The 16788-nt window shown below is 35.9% G+C and overlaps 1 protein-coding gene across 3 annotated transcripts in view; it reads left to right on the top strand.

Moving 5' to 3' along the window:
• The window catches only part of BRAF (B-Raf proto-oncogene, serine/threonine kinase), a gene marked incomplete at both ends in the record, with an annotated part of 139544 nt that overhangs the window by 72596 nt on the left and 50160 nt on the right, over nt 1–16788 (top strand). For all 3 annotated transcript variants that reach the window (XM_084229991.1, XM_084229992.1, XM_084229990.1), the window contains 5 exons: nt 3265–3368; nt 4198–4300; nt 9058–9206; nt 10040–10159; nt 15533–15692. In XM_084229991.1, the coding sequence (XP_084086117.1) occupies nt 3265–3368; nt 4198–4300; nt 9058–9206; nt 10040–10159; nt 15533–15692 (636 nt within the window). The remainder of the gene's footprint in view (nt 1–3264; nt 3369–4197; nt 4301–9057; nt 9207–10039; nt 10160–15532; nt 15693–16788) is intronic.

The following is a 16788-nucleotide window of genomic DNA, read 5'->3' as shown; positions in this document are numbered from 1 at the left end:
GCTGCTGTGAACATTCATATACAAGTTTTTGCTTGACATATGTTCTCATATCCACTTGGCGTGTGCCCTACTATGCAGTAGGAAATACGGATGAACCTTTTTTCCTAGTTTGCTTCTCGTCCCAACATCAATGATTAAAAAGTTCATCTTTAACCTTCAGATGCTGCCTTTATTTTCTAATTTCCTGTATATGTTGGAGGCTGTTTTTGTTCTTTCTAATCTGTTCAGTGTCTGTCAATCTGTTGAGTAGTCACTATCATGAAAGAGCAAATGGTACCAGAGTTAAACCTACAAAAGTGAAATGAAGAATGGATTGATTGCTTTTCGTTGGTGATAGATTGGAAAATGAGAGTTTTGACCCTAGTGAAACATGTGCACACCTTGGGATCAGCCTGTGCAGAGAAACAAGGGAGCATAGCTATAGGTGAAGATGGTATTTCAGGAGCATATGAGGGAAAATCCAGAGGAACTGAGGGGTAGATGGTTCCAGTTCATCGATGGTCTTATATGCAGCACTATGGAATTTGAATTTTGCTCTATAAATAATGGGAAAACTTTAAGCAAACTAGTGAGATATAAGATTATGTTTTAGAATGGGCTTCCAAATCTGGTTCTATAGAGCCCCCTGAAATTTTGTTTTGGAGATAACATCTGAGATGTTCATCAGATTCTTAGGCACCTTTGACACATACACACACTCATCTGTGCACACACTGATTAAGAATACCTCTTCTAGAAAGTTTCTGTGGTGACCTGGGAAGGGATGGAGTCTAAACTAAAGATAGTGTTGCCAGTTAGGAAGTTTTTGCATTACAATAAGCAAAAGTAGCAGAAGGGAAAAGTGAGCTTCCTCTTCAGTTCATTAGCTCTTGAAAGTACAGCCAATTCTCACTATTCATTCTCACTATAAACTCACTGGAAACACTGAATTAGTGAATACTGAACTATTGTTCTAGAAGAAATACAAGGTTATGGGTATATAAATGAGCCAAAGCTGAGCCCTATATATTTGCCACTAGGTAGCTTGGTTCTTTACAATAGACCAGAGTCCATTAGCTTAAAAGTTTTATGACTGACGCTTGTTTACCTATGAGGACTAGAAAAGATGTGTCACCTTGTTCAACCTAGGCCGGGAAGGGTGAGCATGGGACAAACTTTTCACTGTTCATGTATGCAAAAACCGTGCCAGTATTGATTTTTGGGGTTATAAATTTTAGCAGGTAGACAAATTTGCAAATATAGAATCCACAAATAAAGATTAATTGTACCAATCCAGTCTCAAATACTTCCAGATAAGCCTGTCCCTGCTAGATAATATTTTTAATGGTTACATTGAGCTAAAATCTGTCTCCTGTTATTTTTAATAGTAGATCTTAATTTGACTTTCTGGATTTCGCTACCTTAAATATACTATTTAAATTCAGCTGTCCTTTATTTACTTTGACTCCACTTCCTCTCTTCTCGCATAAAGATTCCCAGTTTTAATTTGTCAAGCTTTTGGTTGACAAATTAGTGATTTGAAAGAATGAAATGTTTAATTTTGTTGTTACACATCCCTTCTGTCTACACTCTCCCCGATAAAAACCCACTTTGAACCCATCTTCTCATTTGAATCCAAAGTTACAAATTATTGAAATGCCCCTGGGAATAGGGCATCATTGTGGGAAAGTCTTGGATAGGTGGGATAACTTCAAATATACGGAAAGATTCTTTTTTATCTCTTTCCCAGTTTCAATCTCATTTCTACTACTTAGGTTAGCTTTGTTGGCTTCAATAAATTGAGGCAAACAAAAGTAAATAAGTTTATTAAAGAATCATGACTGAGAACTGGAACCTAGAACTGCCTCTAGATAGCCTTGGGAGAGTTGCCCAAGTTCTGAGCTTCTCAAGAAAGAGATTTTATATAGTCTGCAAGGAAAACGTTTTCAAGAATTTTTACAGAGAAAACCTGGGCAGGTGTCCCATAAACGTATCTCTCTGATGCACTGAGGGGAAAAAAAAAATTACCCTCTCTATTTAGAGCCTTATCTTCTGGGATTTGGAAGTTTTAGCAGTGCCATAATCCTTGAATTCTTTCTTTCTTTGATTTGCCTGGAAGCCACTTATTGTTGTAGCTTCTTCACAAGACTAGTCCTGCTATGTCTTTGTCTTTTGGTGCCTTGTGTCCTTAGTTGAATGTCACCTTACTGGTGACAGTTTGAGATGAGAGAGAATGAGAGTCCATGTGAAGCAATGAGAGGTCTAGTGGGGCTACACCAGAAGTTATGTGCTGCTAGTCAAAGCATATTATCTCTTTTCTAATATCTGCCTGCTGTTTTCAGCAGATACTGGTTTCCCAGTATGTTCCTCATGCCAGACTTTTGTCCTTGGTGAGAGGCCTCCTGCATGACCCTACACCTAGCTGACAAGCAGGGACTCTGGGCACCAAGACAATATCTTTGAGAACAAGGGGGCTGGGTTCCCACAGTTGAAAGACCAGGGAGAAAGGTACCTACTTCAATTGTTAGTTTTGGTTAGCTGCTTCATTCTATAACCAGATTCTCAGTATCCTCTTGTAAACTGTCACTACAGTCAAAGTAGAACTTCTCAGCCAGTCTTCATCTGTCAGCTTAGGAAGTAACTCTGGTGAGGTTTGGGACCTGTATCTACCCCTGTACCCACTGGTAATGCCAGGGATCTGGGAACATGATTAGTCAGTGTATGTCATACGTAGCCAGAAAAGTAGAAACCCTTGATTGATAACCTCTCTAGTGTTGTGGATTTTTTAGGGAAGGGCAGATTCCCAGAGGAAAAGGGTGCTAGGCAACTAAACAACAAATATCAATTATACACATTAAGACAAGTATTTTTTTCCTGCTGTATTTAGGATTGGTAAGTCATCTCTTAAGGACGATCAGTATGAAGAAGCAGTTTTCAGCTTTGAATAATGTTGGATCAAATTGATCTTACTTTAAATGTTGACATCTATCTCAGTGGTGGGTACATAGGGATATGTTATGTTTTCTACTCTTTTTAATGCTTATTTAATAATTTTAATAAAAGACTAAAGAGTCACTCTTTCAGTTAGTGAATAATAGTTAAATAATACTTGAATAATACTCAAATCATAATTTCCCTTTAGTATTGTTACCTCTAAAAATGATTTTGTATCTGACATAGTGATACATATAACATTCTAAAGGCACTAATTGAATTTTTTAAATGATATGAAAATATGATTCCCTTCATGACATATTTCATATTTATATCATGTTTATGATACAGGTACCTGCAAGGTGTGGCGTTACAGTCCGGGACAGTCTAAAGAAAGCGCTGATGATGAGAGGTCTTATCCCAGAGTGCTGTGCTGTTTACAGAATTCAGGATGGGTATGGTTTGTATGTGATGTGAATTTTTGTGTAAAAAAAGAAAAAAAAAAAAAAAAAACTCAGACATTAAACATCAGGGTTTTCTGTAGGATCTTTAACCAAACCTAGTAGATTGAAAATCAACTTTAGAAAAGATATTAAAATTAATATGAAGTTAGCCTAAAGACATTTTCTAGACCCTTTGAGGAATTAGCAGTAGATAATATTGTGTAATGAGCATGTTTTAATCTCATCAGATGACTTTGTTTAGAGTTTGAGATTCTTAAATTTTTCAGCCATTTAGCCTATGACTTATTTGAATAATGGACTCTTCCTCAACCATATATTTTTAATACAAACTCGTAGTTTCACAAAACGTTTATCAAAATTGATGTTTTAATTTGAATTATTTTTCTCTCAGAAAGTAACTAAAATTGTGCCAAGACCCCTAAGTTTTTATCCCTATTTTTTTTTTTTAATCCTTTTTGGGACATGTTGTCTCTTGAGTACTCTTTTTCTTTGAATGGATAGCTAAATCCCCACCTGTGAATTTTTTTTTTCCGGACCCCAGGAACAATCCATTTTCTGCTGTTGTAGGTCTTTTCTGGAGCTGACTTGAAGAAAAGAGTACATCTCTTTACCCTGCTGTTTGTCCAAGAGTGATACATTTATTTGGGGTAAACTTAAAAATTAATTTATTGCCATTTAAATTTCTAACGACAGAAGAACAGGGAGCCAATCCTCCCTCAATATTACTAGCCCCTCAATAACCAATTTTCATTATCTTCAGCATGAGGTATACCAAGATTTTTCAGTGTAACCAAGAAAGGCTTGTGTCTACACTTTCCAGAGAGAAGAAACCAATTGGCTGGGACACTGATATTTCCTGGCTTACTGGAGAAGAATTACATGTAGAAGTGTTGGAGAATGTTCCACTTACAACACATAACTTTGTATGTACTTTACATTTTTGTTTTGATATATCAAAAATATTCAAGTTTTTGTGAGTGAATTTTTATGTGGAGATGAGTTTGAACAATTGTGGGATTGATATTTTTAACCTAAGTTGAAAATCAGTTCTCCTTAAAAACTAATATTTAAACTGAAGAGTTAATTTTATTTTTATTTATTTATTTTTTAAAGATTTGTTTATTTATGCATATAAAAAACTGGGGTACAGCCCAGAGGTGCAGGGGGTGAAAAGATTCACTGGAGTAGGGAGCAGAACAGGCAGATTAATTGAAATACACTGCTGAGGGGAAGCAGCAGGCGAGACAGGAGAGATCTGCCACGCCATGTGGGACCCTCGTGAGGGGCCGGGGATCGAACCGGCACTGCAGAGGCTGTGGGCAGCCTCGCAGCCCAGCGCTCAACCGCTGCGCCACCAGGGGAGGCCCTACTTTGCATTTCTTAAGCTAAAAATGGAATCAAGTGATTTTCTTCACCTCTTCTTTTAATTCAACAACATATCATGGACATCTTTCTATGTCGGTACACCTAGCTTTATTTTCGTAATTATTATGTAATAATACATAAAGATATAAATTCAGTATATTTAACAAATTTTCTGTTAATAGACATTTAAATTTTTTTAGTAATTTTTATATATATACAGGACTAAACAGAATCTTACTGTACTTCTTGACACACTTGTGTAAATGTTTCTGAAGGATAGGATAATAGAAGTAGAATAACTGCCCTTGAGGACTGAGGGAAGCTGTTAAAAACTCTCCTTGAGTACCCCTCCCTTTATCTGTCTGGTGGTTACATTTGCTACAACCTAGCCTAACTAAGCTAAGTGTCCCAGCCATGAATTGTGGTACTGGGACCTCTCCACCTTAGAGATGAGGACATAGTTCTAAAGCTTGAGAACTTATCCTCTAAACAGGTATGCAGAGGCAGGATTAAAGGGACCCAGATGACAGAAATACACTTCTTTCTCTTATATACCTGTAGAATTTTGACCATAATTTCTTTCTTTCTAGATGGATAGTTGTTACTGTCCCCTTTGAAACCTAGCGTTTTCCTATTTGCCTTAGTGATTAGTACTTTTGGACTCTTTAAGCAGATGGTTGATGAGGTGATTCCCTGGGGAGGAGGAGGTTGTATTTTCTGGACTGCATTAATGATGAATAATAAAATCAACTTTTTGGTTCAGTAAATAGGCATCTTTTGGACAAGTGTAAATATGCCTAATGTCAATCAAATATACTATGTAGCAAATAAGTTTGTAGTGATGATCTGGGAAGATCATTACAATTGAATTTTTTTAACTTGTAGAATTTTGAGTGAGTAAATCTTAAGACTTTTATATTTTAGGACTCCAAAAACAACTGAGCTTATATTTCATAGTGATTGCTACTATGGGTTGTCAGAAAAGTCCTGATGTATTTTTTTCTTTGAAAAACAAAAAAAAAGGTCAGCCTTTCCAACAACCCAATATTTTTCTTAGTTATTGCTCTTAGTTAGAGATTGGATGTGAAGAGATGAGAGAAGAAACCTAAGTTTCTAAGGATATAATACTACTAAAATAGTGCCTCAGGAAGATCCTTGCCAGAAGGGGGAAATGAAAATAGACTGTATATTAATTCCAGAGTACAGAAATCCTCACAACAGTAAACATTAACCGAGAACCTTCCATTTGCCAACACTGTGTCTGATCTGCAGATATAACAGTGAAATAAGAAAAGGTGTATTCTTGCCTTGGACTGGAGAGACAGATGATTTAATAAGAAAATTTTATAAAAGCACTCTAAATTACTGTGTACATATAAAGTACAAGAGCTGCACAATGTGGAATCTCCTAACCTCGCTTCTCAAAGGAAAAAATATCTAGGCTAAGGCTGGATGGAGAGGGAATAGCAGAGGAAGAGTGAGTGGGAAAATCTCTGGACAAACAGAATAGCAGAAAAGCTTGTTATCCATTCAATTTTGAAAGTAGTTCAGAATGAGTTGTACAGAGTTGGAGAGGGACTTTTAAAGTGTAGCAAAAGTTAGAGGTAAAGTAAGTGGAGGCCAGCTCATGAGAGTCCTTGTAAACCTTGGTGAAGATTTGGACTTTTCTCTGAAACAATTAGTAATTTGATGGTAAGCAGGGGAGATGTGTGAGTAACCATATAGAAAGACAGGAGTAAAAGCCTGTGTTCTGCTTAGAAAGAGAATGAGTCCTCCCTTTGCTTCTCTGTGCTGGATTTTGTTGGCTACACAAAGAATGTTGCTTATGCCTCTGGGTTTCATCATGTATCACAAAACCAGTTCCTTCAGTATTTGCCCACATCCTACAGGTTTGCTTTCCATATCCAGATATGCTCAAGTGTGAGAATATTTGTAAGTTGAGGCTGAAAAGAAAAGATCTACCTTCCTTTGCCCACCTCTATTAACAATATATATACATACATTCTACAGAGACAAGTGTATTGCACAGTTTTACTCAAATGAATACCGTTTTCTCCTCTCTTCCCTGCGTCTCTCTCTCTCTCTCTCTCCCCCCACCCTCTCTCTCTCTTTGTCTATCTTTCTCCTTTACATACACACCTAGCCAGTTACATGCAGTTTTCAAATATAAGTTGGTATCAAGAAGAAAGACTAATTAAGTAAATTGATGAAGGGAGATCAGTTGGGGGCTTTATGAAAATCCACATATAACCAAGCAAGTAAGTATATGACTGGTTAGCATGGAGGATCAGATGACTACAAAATGCTGGTTAATGAAAATTGTTCTAATTTTCTGTATTCTGTTTCCTGAGATTCTGGTAGCAATATAAAAGATGCTTGCTTTGTTAAAGAAGATTTTCTAATTTCTTCTATATTCAGAGACAAAAGGAAAAGGAACAAAGCTAAAAATAAGCAGTTGCCTTTTGACATCCCTAGTAAAGATACATAGAAAAAAATAAGATCCATTTTAAAAACTATAAAAATGTTCTCAAAATGTTAGAATGGATGTTGTGCCAGGATATCACTTTCTTGCTGAAGTGCTATTTAAAAGTAACTTTGTAGGACCTCCCTGGTGGTGCAAGCGGTTGAGCGCAGTGCTGTGTAGCTGTCCTCAGCCTCTGCAGTGCGGGTTCGATTCTGGCTGGCCATAGAGATACCCACATGGCGTGGCAGACCTCTCCTGTCTCGCCCGCTGCTCCCCTCAGCAGTGTATTTTGGTCAAATCTGCCTGTTCTCTTCCCCACTCTGTCTCTCACCCTCCCGCATGTCTGGCCTGTACCCCAGTTCTTGTATAAATAAATCTTGAAAAAAAATAACTAAAAGTAACTTTGTATCTAATTGAATGTGTTTATTGAACATACTTTGTAAATGTAAATTGTGGGCATTGAAATTAATTTAACGAATTTTGAGAAGCATTTACATAAACTAGAATAGACTGGAAAATTCTGATTTACATTATATATATATATATATATATATATATATATAGCAGGATAAGCATTATTAAAGGAATATAGTGTGTTCTGGGTCATAATATAAGATACTGAGAGTATATAGCACAGAACAAAGGACAAAATAGAAGTCACCCATCCTCTCAACACTCTAAATTAGCCATTGTTAAATTGTGGCATTTGTTAATCCTTCTTTTATTTTCTGCTTATTATATTCACAAACCAAATACCTTTTTTGTTTCTTTTAGGTTTTTTGTATTTTTTTCTTTATTTCTAAAACAAATACTTCTTAATACTTTCTGTCTTCAGTAGTTTTCTCTTTATGTAGTCTGTGTTATACATCTTCTGCCTCCTAACATGGAGTTCTTAGAGCTGGCCCTTCTCGGTTTCACCTAGGAGACTGCTTGCAAAGTACACCTAGGTGTTCTAATCCTCCAACAAACTGATAATTTGTTCAGTAGTTCTTAGTGTCTTTTTAGGTGATTTTCCTTTCCTTTACCCTGGTTAGTTTAAGTATGCTTGTTCTGAATTTCATACAATACAGGCTAGTTTTGTTTTGTTTTTTTAATTAAAGTAGTATACATACGCAAAGTTGTTAAAATAGTGCAGAGGGGCTTAAAATGAAAAAATACCTTTTCCATTCCCTTGCTAGCAGCTGATGCCACTCTTTGGAGGAAATTGTTCATATCAATGGTTTCAGTTTAAGCTTTTTTGGTGATTACTTTCATATTACTGAATAATAACTTTAAGCCACAATTTTTTGCTTCATCAGCTTTAGACATCATCTACTGGTTACTGATTCCATGAGGTATTGGTTCATTTGTAGCATTGCAACATTTCCTCTACTCCTTCCCTTCCTCCAATGTGGTTTTTATTTTTGGTTTTGGGGATTTTTTTGGTTCCTCTATTGGATATCATTGTAACTCTAAGCAATATACTTTCTTCTTCTATCAATACCCGTAAGCATCTCTGACTTCTTTATTTGTAGTTAAAACCTACTCTTAACCTTCCTTTCACCTCTGTTACCTCCTTTTGCCTGCCATCTGTACTTTGACTTTTAGGTAGTCAAGCTTGAAATTAGTGGCTTTTATTCATTTCCCATTTTCTTGACTTCTGAATTTTTTAATTCGGTATTGGGTAGGAGATAAAAATGTGTAGTCCAGCTGTTATTTTGAACCCACTGGTTTTCATTTTGTTATGTTAGAGTATAAGGCAGTGCTTATGACATGAAATTGTTAAAGATACTCTTTCAAATAAGAGAATAAGTTGATTTCTAAAAAGTTTCTTGGCAAATTCTTAAAATCTTCTGATGTTTTACTTTGCAGGTACGGAAAACCTTTTTCACCTTAGCATTTTGTGACTTCTGTCGAAAGCTGCTTTTCCAGGGATTCCGTTGTCAAACATGTGGTTATAAATTTCACCAGCGTTGTAGTACAGAGGTTCCCTTGATGTGTGTTAATTATGATCAACTTGAGTAAGTAATCAAAAAAACTCTTTCCTATATATCATTTTACATTTAAATGTTCTTAATGTGAAACTACTATTTCCTAGAGTATGTGGGAATTTTCTAACCAGTACGGTTGTTATAGGGAATTTTTTTTTTAACAGTGGAACTGATAGTATGTAGTATAGCCAGTACTTCTCTTAAAGTTCTCTTGCCCATAGAAATTACTTTTAGATAGTTTTGGGGAAGCAAATGGATATTTGAGTTAAGTTAAACAGTATGTGTTTGGACCACAGTCAGGGGGTCTGATTCTTTCACCTATTTTGTAAATCATGTTTATATTCTCTTTCAATTCCCCCAACCCCCTCCTCCATTTTTTTACAAGTAAGATATAAAATCTCTATACCCAGTGTATTCCTAAAATTTCTATTTGCTTTATTACCAGAGTTTCACTAATGGATTAAACTTTTTAAATCTGTGTTGTTGTTGCTACTGTTAAGGTCTTCTTACTTTCTTAATCACTTGAGCAAATAGAATTCACCTCTGTATGTTATAATGCTATAATCTAACTTAGCAGTAGATACCTTCTAATTCCTTAACCATAAAGCATGGTTTTTCCCTCTAATATGTAGAAATTTGCTGTACAGAATAATTAGTTTTAGATTCTGAAATTGCTTTTGAAAGTACAATTTTTTTAAATCTTTAGACAAAAAATACAACTGGTTGCATTTAACCATCATTTCTAAAAATGAATATTTATCTCAGATATTTCTGTTAACTTGATAATATATTCTGGTGTGTGAAGCTTCTGGGTTTTGCACAAGTTAGGTTTGTTTTGTTTTGTTTTTGTTTTTGCCTCACAGTTTGCTGTTTGTCTCCAAGTTCTTTGAACACCACCCAATACCACAGGAGGAGACCTCCTTACCAGAGACTGCCCTTCCATCTGGATCTTCCCCTTCTGCACCCCCCTCTGATTCTATTGGGTATGATTTGACTCCTGCTGTTCAGTGACATGAGCTAGTTTCTTTTGGGCATTTTGGTTAACCATAAACCTTTCCAACATTTGGATTACTAAACTAAGGACTTTTTCCCAGATAACTTACTTTACCACACCAGTCAGATATTTACATGCACTTGGTACAGATATATGGGATTAAAACTGAAATAGGCTGTTTCAAGATGAGTTTTGGCAAAAATCAAGCAACAGATGATTTAGCTTCCCTGCCTTGTGCTCACACCCTTCATCACTCTATTAGGTATCAGATATAGAAGTATATCAGATTAGAAGTTTTTTGACTTTCATTTAGAAAAATAGCATTAACATATGAGACAAGGGCAAACAATGTAAAAATGGTATGAAACTACAGTCTGTAATGTATGGTATAACATTTTGAACTGTGTATGTGTAGTATTTAGGTATTATCATGTTTATAGTAGAAATGAGAATAGTGAGAGAGAGAGTAGTCATGAAATTTAATGAAAAAAAATGATATTTGAACTGAACTTTAAGAAAGTCTAGAGTCTGAGTAAGCCTAGGAAATAAAAGCCTGGTGATAGAGGGGAGAGGGAAGAAAAAACATAAATAAGGGGGAGAGGGGTATATGGTAAAAAGCATAAAGAAAAGCTAATCTAAGTTAAGATGTACCACCTTATGGAGGCTCTTAGAATTTAGATTTGACACAAGATGGGGAAAAAGATTTGAAGATTTTCTTTCTTTTTTTTTTTTTTTAGATTTGTTTGTTTGTTTATTTATTTATTTATACAAGCACTGGGTACAGTCAGAAGCGCAGGAGGGTGAGAGAATTCACCAGAGCCAGAGTGGGGAGCAGAGCAGGCAGAAGGACCGAAGTACACTGCTGAGGGGAGCAGCGGGCGGTAGGAGAGGTCTGTGCGCCATGCAGGACCCTCCTCCGGTAGCCGGGGAGCACCCGGGGATTGAACCGGCGCCGCAGAGGCTGCGGGCAGCTTCGCAACCCAGCACCCAACTGCTGCACCACTGGGGAGGCCCAAGATTTGAAGATTTTCAAGGAAAGATCTAACCCGATGAAAATGATTTTTAAAAAAAAAAGTATCACTTAACAGTGATATACAGATATATTGACAGAAATGTCTAGGGTGAAGAAGCCAAACTAGGATGCTGTAGGGAGTGAGGATAGTGAAAGGCAATGAAGACTTGCACTGGGGTGGTGACTGGACAGAGAAGGGGTAGGTATCCATACAGTGTGTAAGAAAAAACTAATAGCACTATTAGTCAGTTGTGGAGGGTAAAGGAGAGAATTGACTTTAAAGATAATACGAAGGCGGGCCTCTCTGGTGGTGCAGCGGTTGAGCGCTGGGCTGCGAAGCTCTTAAGCGCCGGTTTGATCCCCGGCTTCCAGACGAGGGTCCAACATAGTGCACAGACCTCTCCTGCTGCCCGCTGCTCCCCTCAGCAGTGTACTTCATCACTCTGCCTGTTCTGTTCTCCTCTCTGGCTCTGGTGAATTCTCTCACCCTCCTGCGCTTCTGACTGTACCCAGTACTTATATAAATAAATAAATCTTAAATAAATAAATAAATAAAAATAAAAAAGATAATACAAAGGCATCATATATTCATACTTCATAGTAAAAAAAGAAAGATATGATGATGAGTTTAATAGATGTTTTGCTCTGGCTCATTTCCTATAAAGGTCTACTTTTTTCCTATTGGATTTGGTGCAGAATAAATTATCCTATTTATCTAAAAGCATATGTTTAAAAAAAAGTCCCCACACCACATTCTCTTCTAGAATATTCCAGAGCTAATTATCATATAATATTAGTTAAGACCAGAAATATTTATTGTCAGTTGTAACCCTACTCTTCCTCTCTTCACAGTAAAATACTATTTCTTCTACCTCAAGAGAGAAAAAAATATAAATTGACAGTCCCAGTAAGCCTGTAATTTTTATGAAACCAAACTTTCTGGAGGTCTCATAAGCTAGAAGTTTTAGCAAAAGACTTGTGTTAAGGAGTGGCTGTATGTATTTACTTTGGAAAACTAGAAAATGCGGCCACTATGTTCTTTTGTCATGTAACAACTATCTGCTCTGGTGTAGTCATTTTATTCCTGCTGTCTCTATCATACGTTTTATGCAGCTGTGTGTTTCTTAGTAGATCACATCAAAATGTTATTGTTTTGATTTTAAATTCTTTGGTTATGACATTTACTCCTGACAGATCCTGTGGACCATGATTCTTTTCTAATATCAGGTCCTAGTTCTGTGAACAGACTTAACAGAACACCATAATGAAATTAACTTGGCCTCTGTGAGGGTTTATAATGGTAATGTTCTAGGACATTTGCCCTCCAGTGACATCTTATCTTAAAACTAAGAAACCATTTTCCTGTACCATGAGTATTTTATTCATAACTAAACTGAAGTAGTCTCTGGTCTTGAAAAAATGGAAGCCAATACTGTTCTATATCCAGATTCCTTTGCATTTTGTTAATAGCCCTGATAACTATGATAGTCATGAAACACATATAACAGTGGATATAAGATTTATTGGAGAAGTGATTAACATTGCCTACTTTAAATCAAAAAATTAGAGGAATCTCTTTTTCTCCTTAAAAAAAAAAATGCATGGAATACATAAATTAATGAAAAGCAAAAAATTTACATATCACAGGTAGTCACTGTTTCAAAATGTTTGTATATTCTAGATTAAAAGTGAGATTTCAGGGCCTCCCCGGTGGCGCAGCGGTTGAGCACTGGGTTGCGAAGCTGCCCGCGGCCTCTGCGGCGCTGGTTCGATCCCCGGCTGCTCCCCGGCCACCGGAGGAGGGTCCCACATGGCGCGCAGACCTCTCCTGCCGCCCACTGCTCCCCTCAGCAGTGTACTTCGGTCCTTCTGCCTGCTCTGCTCCCCGCTCTGGCTCTGGTGAATTCTCTCACCCTCCCGCGCTTCTGACTGTACCCAGTGCATGTATAAACAAACAAACAAACAAATAAATAAATAAACAAACATGCCTCTATTAAAAAAAATAATAATAAAATAAAAGTGAGATTTCAGTTAACCAGTAATTTGCTAAAGGGTGTTAGAAGAAAAGCCTTTTTATTTTTAATGTGGTACTGCTTTAAAGAAGGTTGCACAAGATGGGAACAGGTATTATCAGGAGAAAGGCAGTTTGCTGACTGCTGACATACTTCGTATACTATCAGTTGCATGGCTTAAAGACTTCCCAGTCTGAAAAATCAATTTTATCAGTTCATTCCCAGAAATGATGAGATAGGTTTTCATTAACCAGAATCAGAAGAGGCTAAATCAGAATACTAGGTAATAACTTTAAGTGGGAAATATGCCTGTTGTATAGATCAAACTTCTGTTTCAGGAACCAACACCAACTCCACTTTTGGAAAATATTTGTGAGAAACCAAATTATAATCCAAACATTGTTTTTGTTGAGCATGGAATAGGACATGGTTCAGATGTTTAGTGACATCCAGAGATAATAGCTTGAAGTGTTCTCCCAACTTACAAAATACTTGTGCTCAAAGCTGGGAACCTTGACTTTATGAACCAATGCACACCTTTCCATGTGCTATTAGATACCAATCTAATCTTTCTTATTTTGTGTAATAGACAGATATCTTCATTTTCTAATATATAATAAGAATATAGCTATTCTTCTGTTTAGACATAACAAAATTGATCAGATTAAATCCAGGTTTTTGTTTTTCCTACCTCTCAACCCACATCCATTGCATCCATGTTTCAGATTTCTTATGCCCTACATTTGCCGTCAGGGTCTTAATTCAGTAAGTTTTAAGAATAACTTGCTATGACTTCTACCAACAGATAATTATATTCATTAGGCTATCCTATACAACTGTAATTCAGTCTTTTTCGAAGTCTGAGCTGAAAGCATGCTATTGCCTTGAGACTTTAAATCAGTCTATAAACATTTTTCAAAAGTCTGCACTTTCCAAAACTTCTAAAAAGACTAATATTCTCATTTTCACATTCTTTCATCTGCTCTCAAAATCCCTTAGCAAAGGGCATTATTTGGCTGATTAAGCAAAAATAATAACTGTCACAAACTAAAAATTTCTCAATAATCAGAGAGAATAAAAAGAAGCAGTGGACCCTGGTAATTGTCCTAGAGGCCAGTTTCATCAATCTTATGTATAATTGTTACTGGATTGATACCCATATTTTTGAAGGACATTTTATTTCAACATTTATTTCAATTCAAAGTACATAATATTTTATTTCAATAACATTTAATTAATATGAACAGATAAAGTAAAACAATTTCCCCTACCCTTAATACTGTGCTTCAAAGAAGTAAAACTATCACCTGCTATGGTTCATATTCTATTAACATACTTTTCAGAAGCTTTTTGTCATCATTTGACTTCTTTGACTCTAAGCCTTTGTCCATTTCTTTCCTACTATGTTTTTTTCTGTTGCTCCCTAAATCCTCTCCCTTTAAACAATGCCTTTTTATTCCCTCAACATTGTCTTTCTGGCTATGTCTTAATAACCACTAAAAATGCTGATTAGTTACAGAGTTTTCATAAGATGGGGTGGATAACCAATTTCTGAAGATGGGCTTTTAGCACTCAGTCATTCGTTGGTGCTGATGGAGCTCACTGAAACAGCCACACCTCATCTGTCCAGTGATACTCACTTCCAGCAGCCTTGGATATTCTTCCTGAGGGCCATAGACTCCTTTCAGGTGTTAACAATCTATTTTCAAACATGAATGTGCTCTGTGAGTGCCAGGTTCATTTTGGGGGCAATGAGGAATCATAGACTTTATTATTTATCTACAGTACTCTAAACTATTTTGATGGTTTCATCAAAAAGCCATTTTTCAAATTTGTTTTAATGCTTATTTAATTCTCCTTATGTCAATTATTGAGCATGGTAAAATTTCAAAATAGGAGATATTGACACTATGTAAGCCTCATCTTTTGAATTTGGAGAATGATCTTTTTGTTAATGGATTTTAATTGAACTCCTGTATTAATCAGGCTCTACCTAGAGCATTTTTGTGTAACTTTAAAGGACAACCATTTCTTCAGCCAGTTACCCACAGCTAATTTCTAGCCATTTGTGGATTACTCTGGAATTTCTCTAGAGGATAAAAAGTAGTATTCTTATTAGTAATTCCTGGAAGGGTCTTTGTGTGCAAAAGCAACTTTGTCAATATTAGTTATAGGCATGTATTAGTTTTTTAAAGCAAAATTTTTAAAGAGATATAGTTGCTGTTTTTTACTTAATTTACTTTAAAATGTTTGAGAATATAAAAAGAAGGAAATCTTTTTAATGTTATCTCTGTAAATTTGCTTTGAATCTTATCTTCCAATGACTTGATTTTTCCAGGCCCCAAATTCTCACCAGTCCGTCTCCTTCAAAATCCATTCCAATTCCACAGCCTTTTCGACCAGCAGATGAAGATCATCGAAATCAATTTGGACAAAGAGACCGGTCCTCATCAGCTCCAAATGTACATATAAACACAATAGAACCTGTCAATATTGATGTAAGTATTCAGCATTTTTAGAACTAAGGAAATTTCAAATATATTTCTTTATTTTTCTACTACAATTGTAATATAGATCAGAAATAAGTGCCATCTTTCATTTGTTACAGTTATAAGTGATAGGCTTCATGAATTACAGATTATAAAAGCTCTGTCATCTTCTCTGATGACTTTAAATATTTGTGCCAAATTACTGAGTTAGTCTGATATTTTTCCTTATGACGCCATCTTTGTAAAAGTCTTTCATTTGTTTATGGTAAGGAAAAGAGAATGCAATTGCAGATTTCCTGTTTAGATCTTTTCAAAATCTTTACCTAAATTTCTAAAAGTACAACTTCGAGTTACTTTTTCTCTTTCCTGAATATGCTATTGTATTCTATCACTATATACATCTTCAATTTTGGCATGTACTTTTTACATAAAGTTTGTCCTTAAGTATTTTTTTGTCATCAAAGTCTAACCTTTTTTTTTAATGCCTTTTTTTTTTGGTTTCATCATATGTTACAATCGCACTTCTTCAGTTTTTCCTGTAATATAGACCAGGATCTACAAACTTTTCCTTCAAGAGCTGGATTATAAATATTTTATTCTTGTCATGATCCCTAATGATAGTTTTTGAACTCTGCCATTGCAATATGAAAGCAGTTGTAGATAATATATTATAAACAAATGGATGTGACTGTATCCAGTAAAATTTATTTACAAAAAATTTATTTGCCAGCCCATTGCATTTTTCTAGTTTCTGATATAGACAAGAGAAGGAAGAGTTGAGAAACAGATGAGATACATGCGGTCTTTCCAAAAGGACTAGTTCGTTGTTGTGAGTCATCACAATTGAGTTACAGAAGAGAATAGGTGCTCTTGCTGTCTGAGCAGTGATGGGCTGGGGATCCTGATGTTGGAGTTAGGTGTCATTTGTCACAAAATTTGTGCATTAGAATAAAGACAGGAGGTTATCCTTAATATTGGTCCATAGTAAGCCACAAAACTAAGATAATCCACCAGATTTGTTGCCTAGCGAAGTAATTATATTTATAAAAGAAGTTAAAACTCTTTCCCTGTGCAAAGAAGGTAGGTTAGTTTAGTGAGGTTATGT

This window comes from Talpa europaea, assembly GCF_964194135.1.
Source record: "Talpa europaea genome assembly, chromosome: 3".
NCBI lineage: Eukaryota > Metazoa > Chordata > Mammalia > Eulipotyphla > Talpidae > Talpa > Talpa europaea.
The sequence above is the reverse complement of the archived record's forward strand: the minus strand, read 5'-3'. Positions and strand labels throughout refer to the sequence as shown.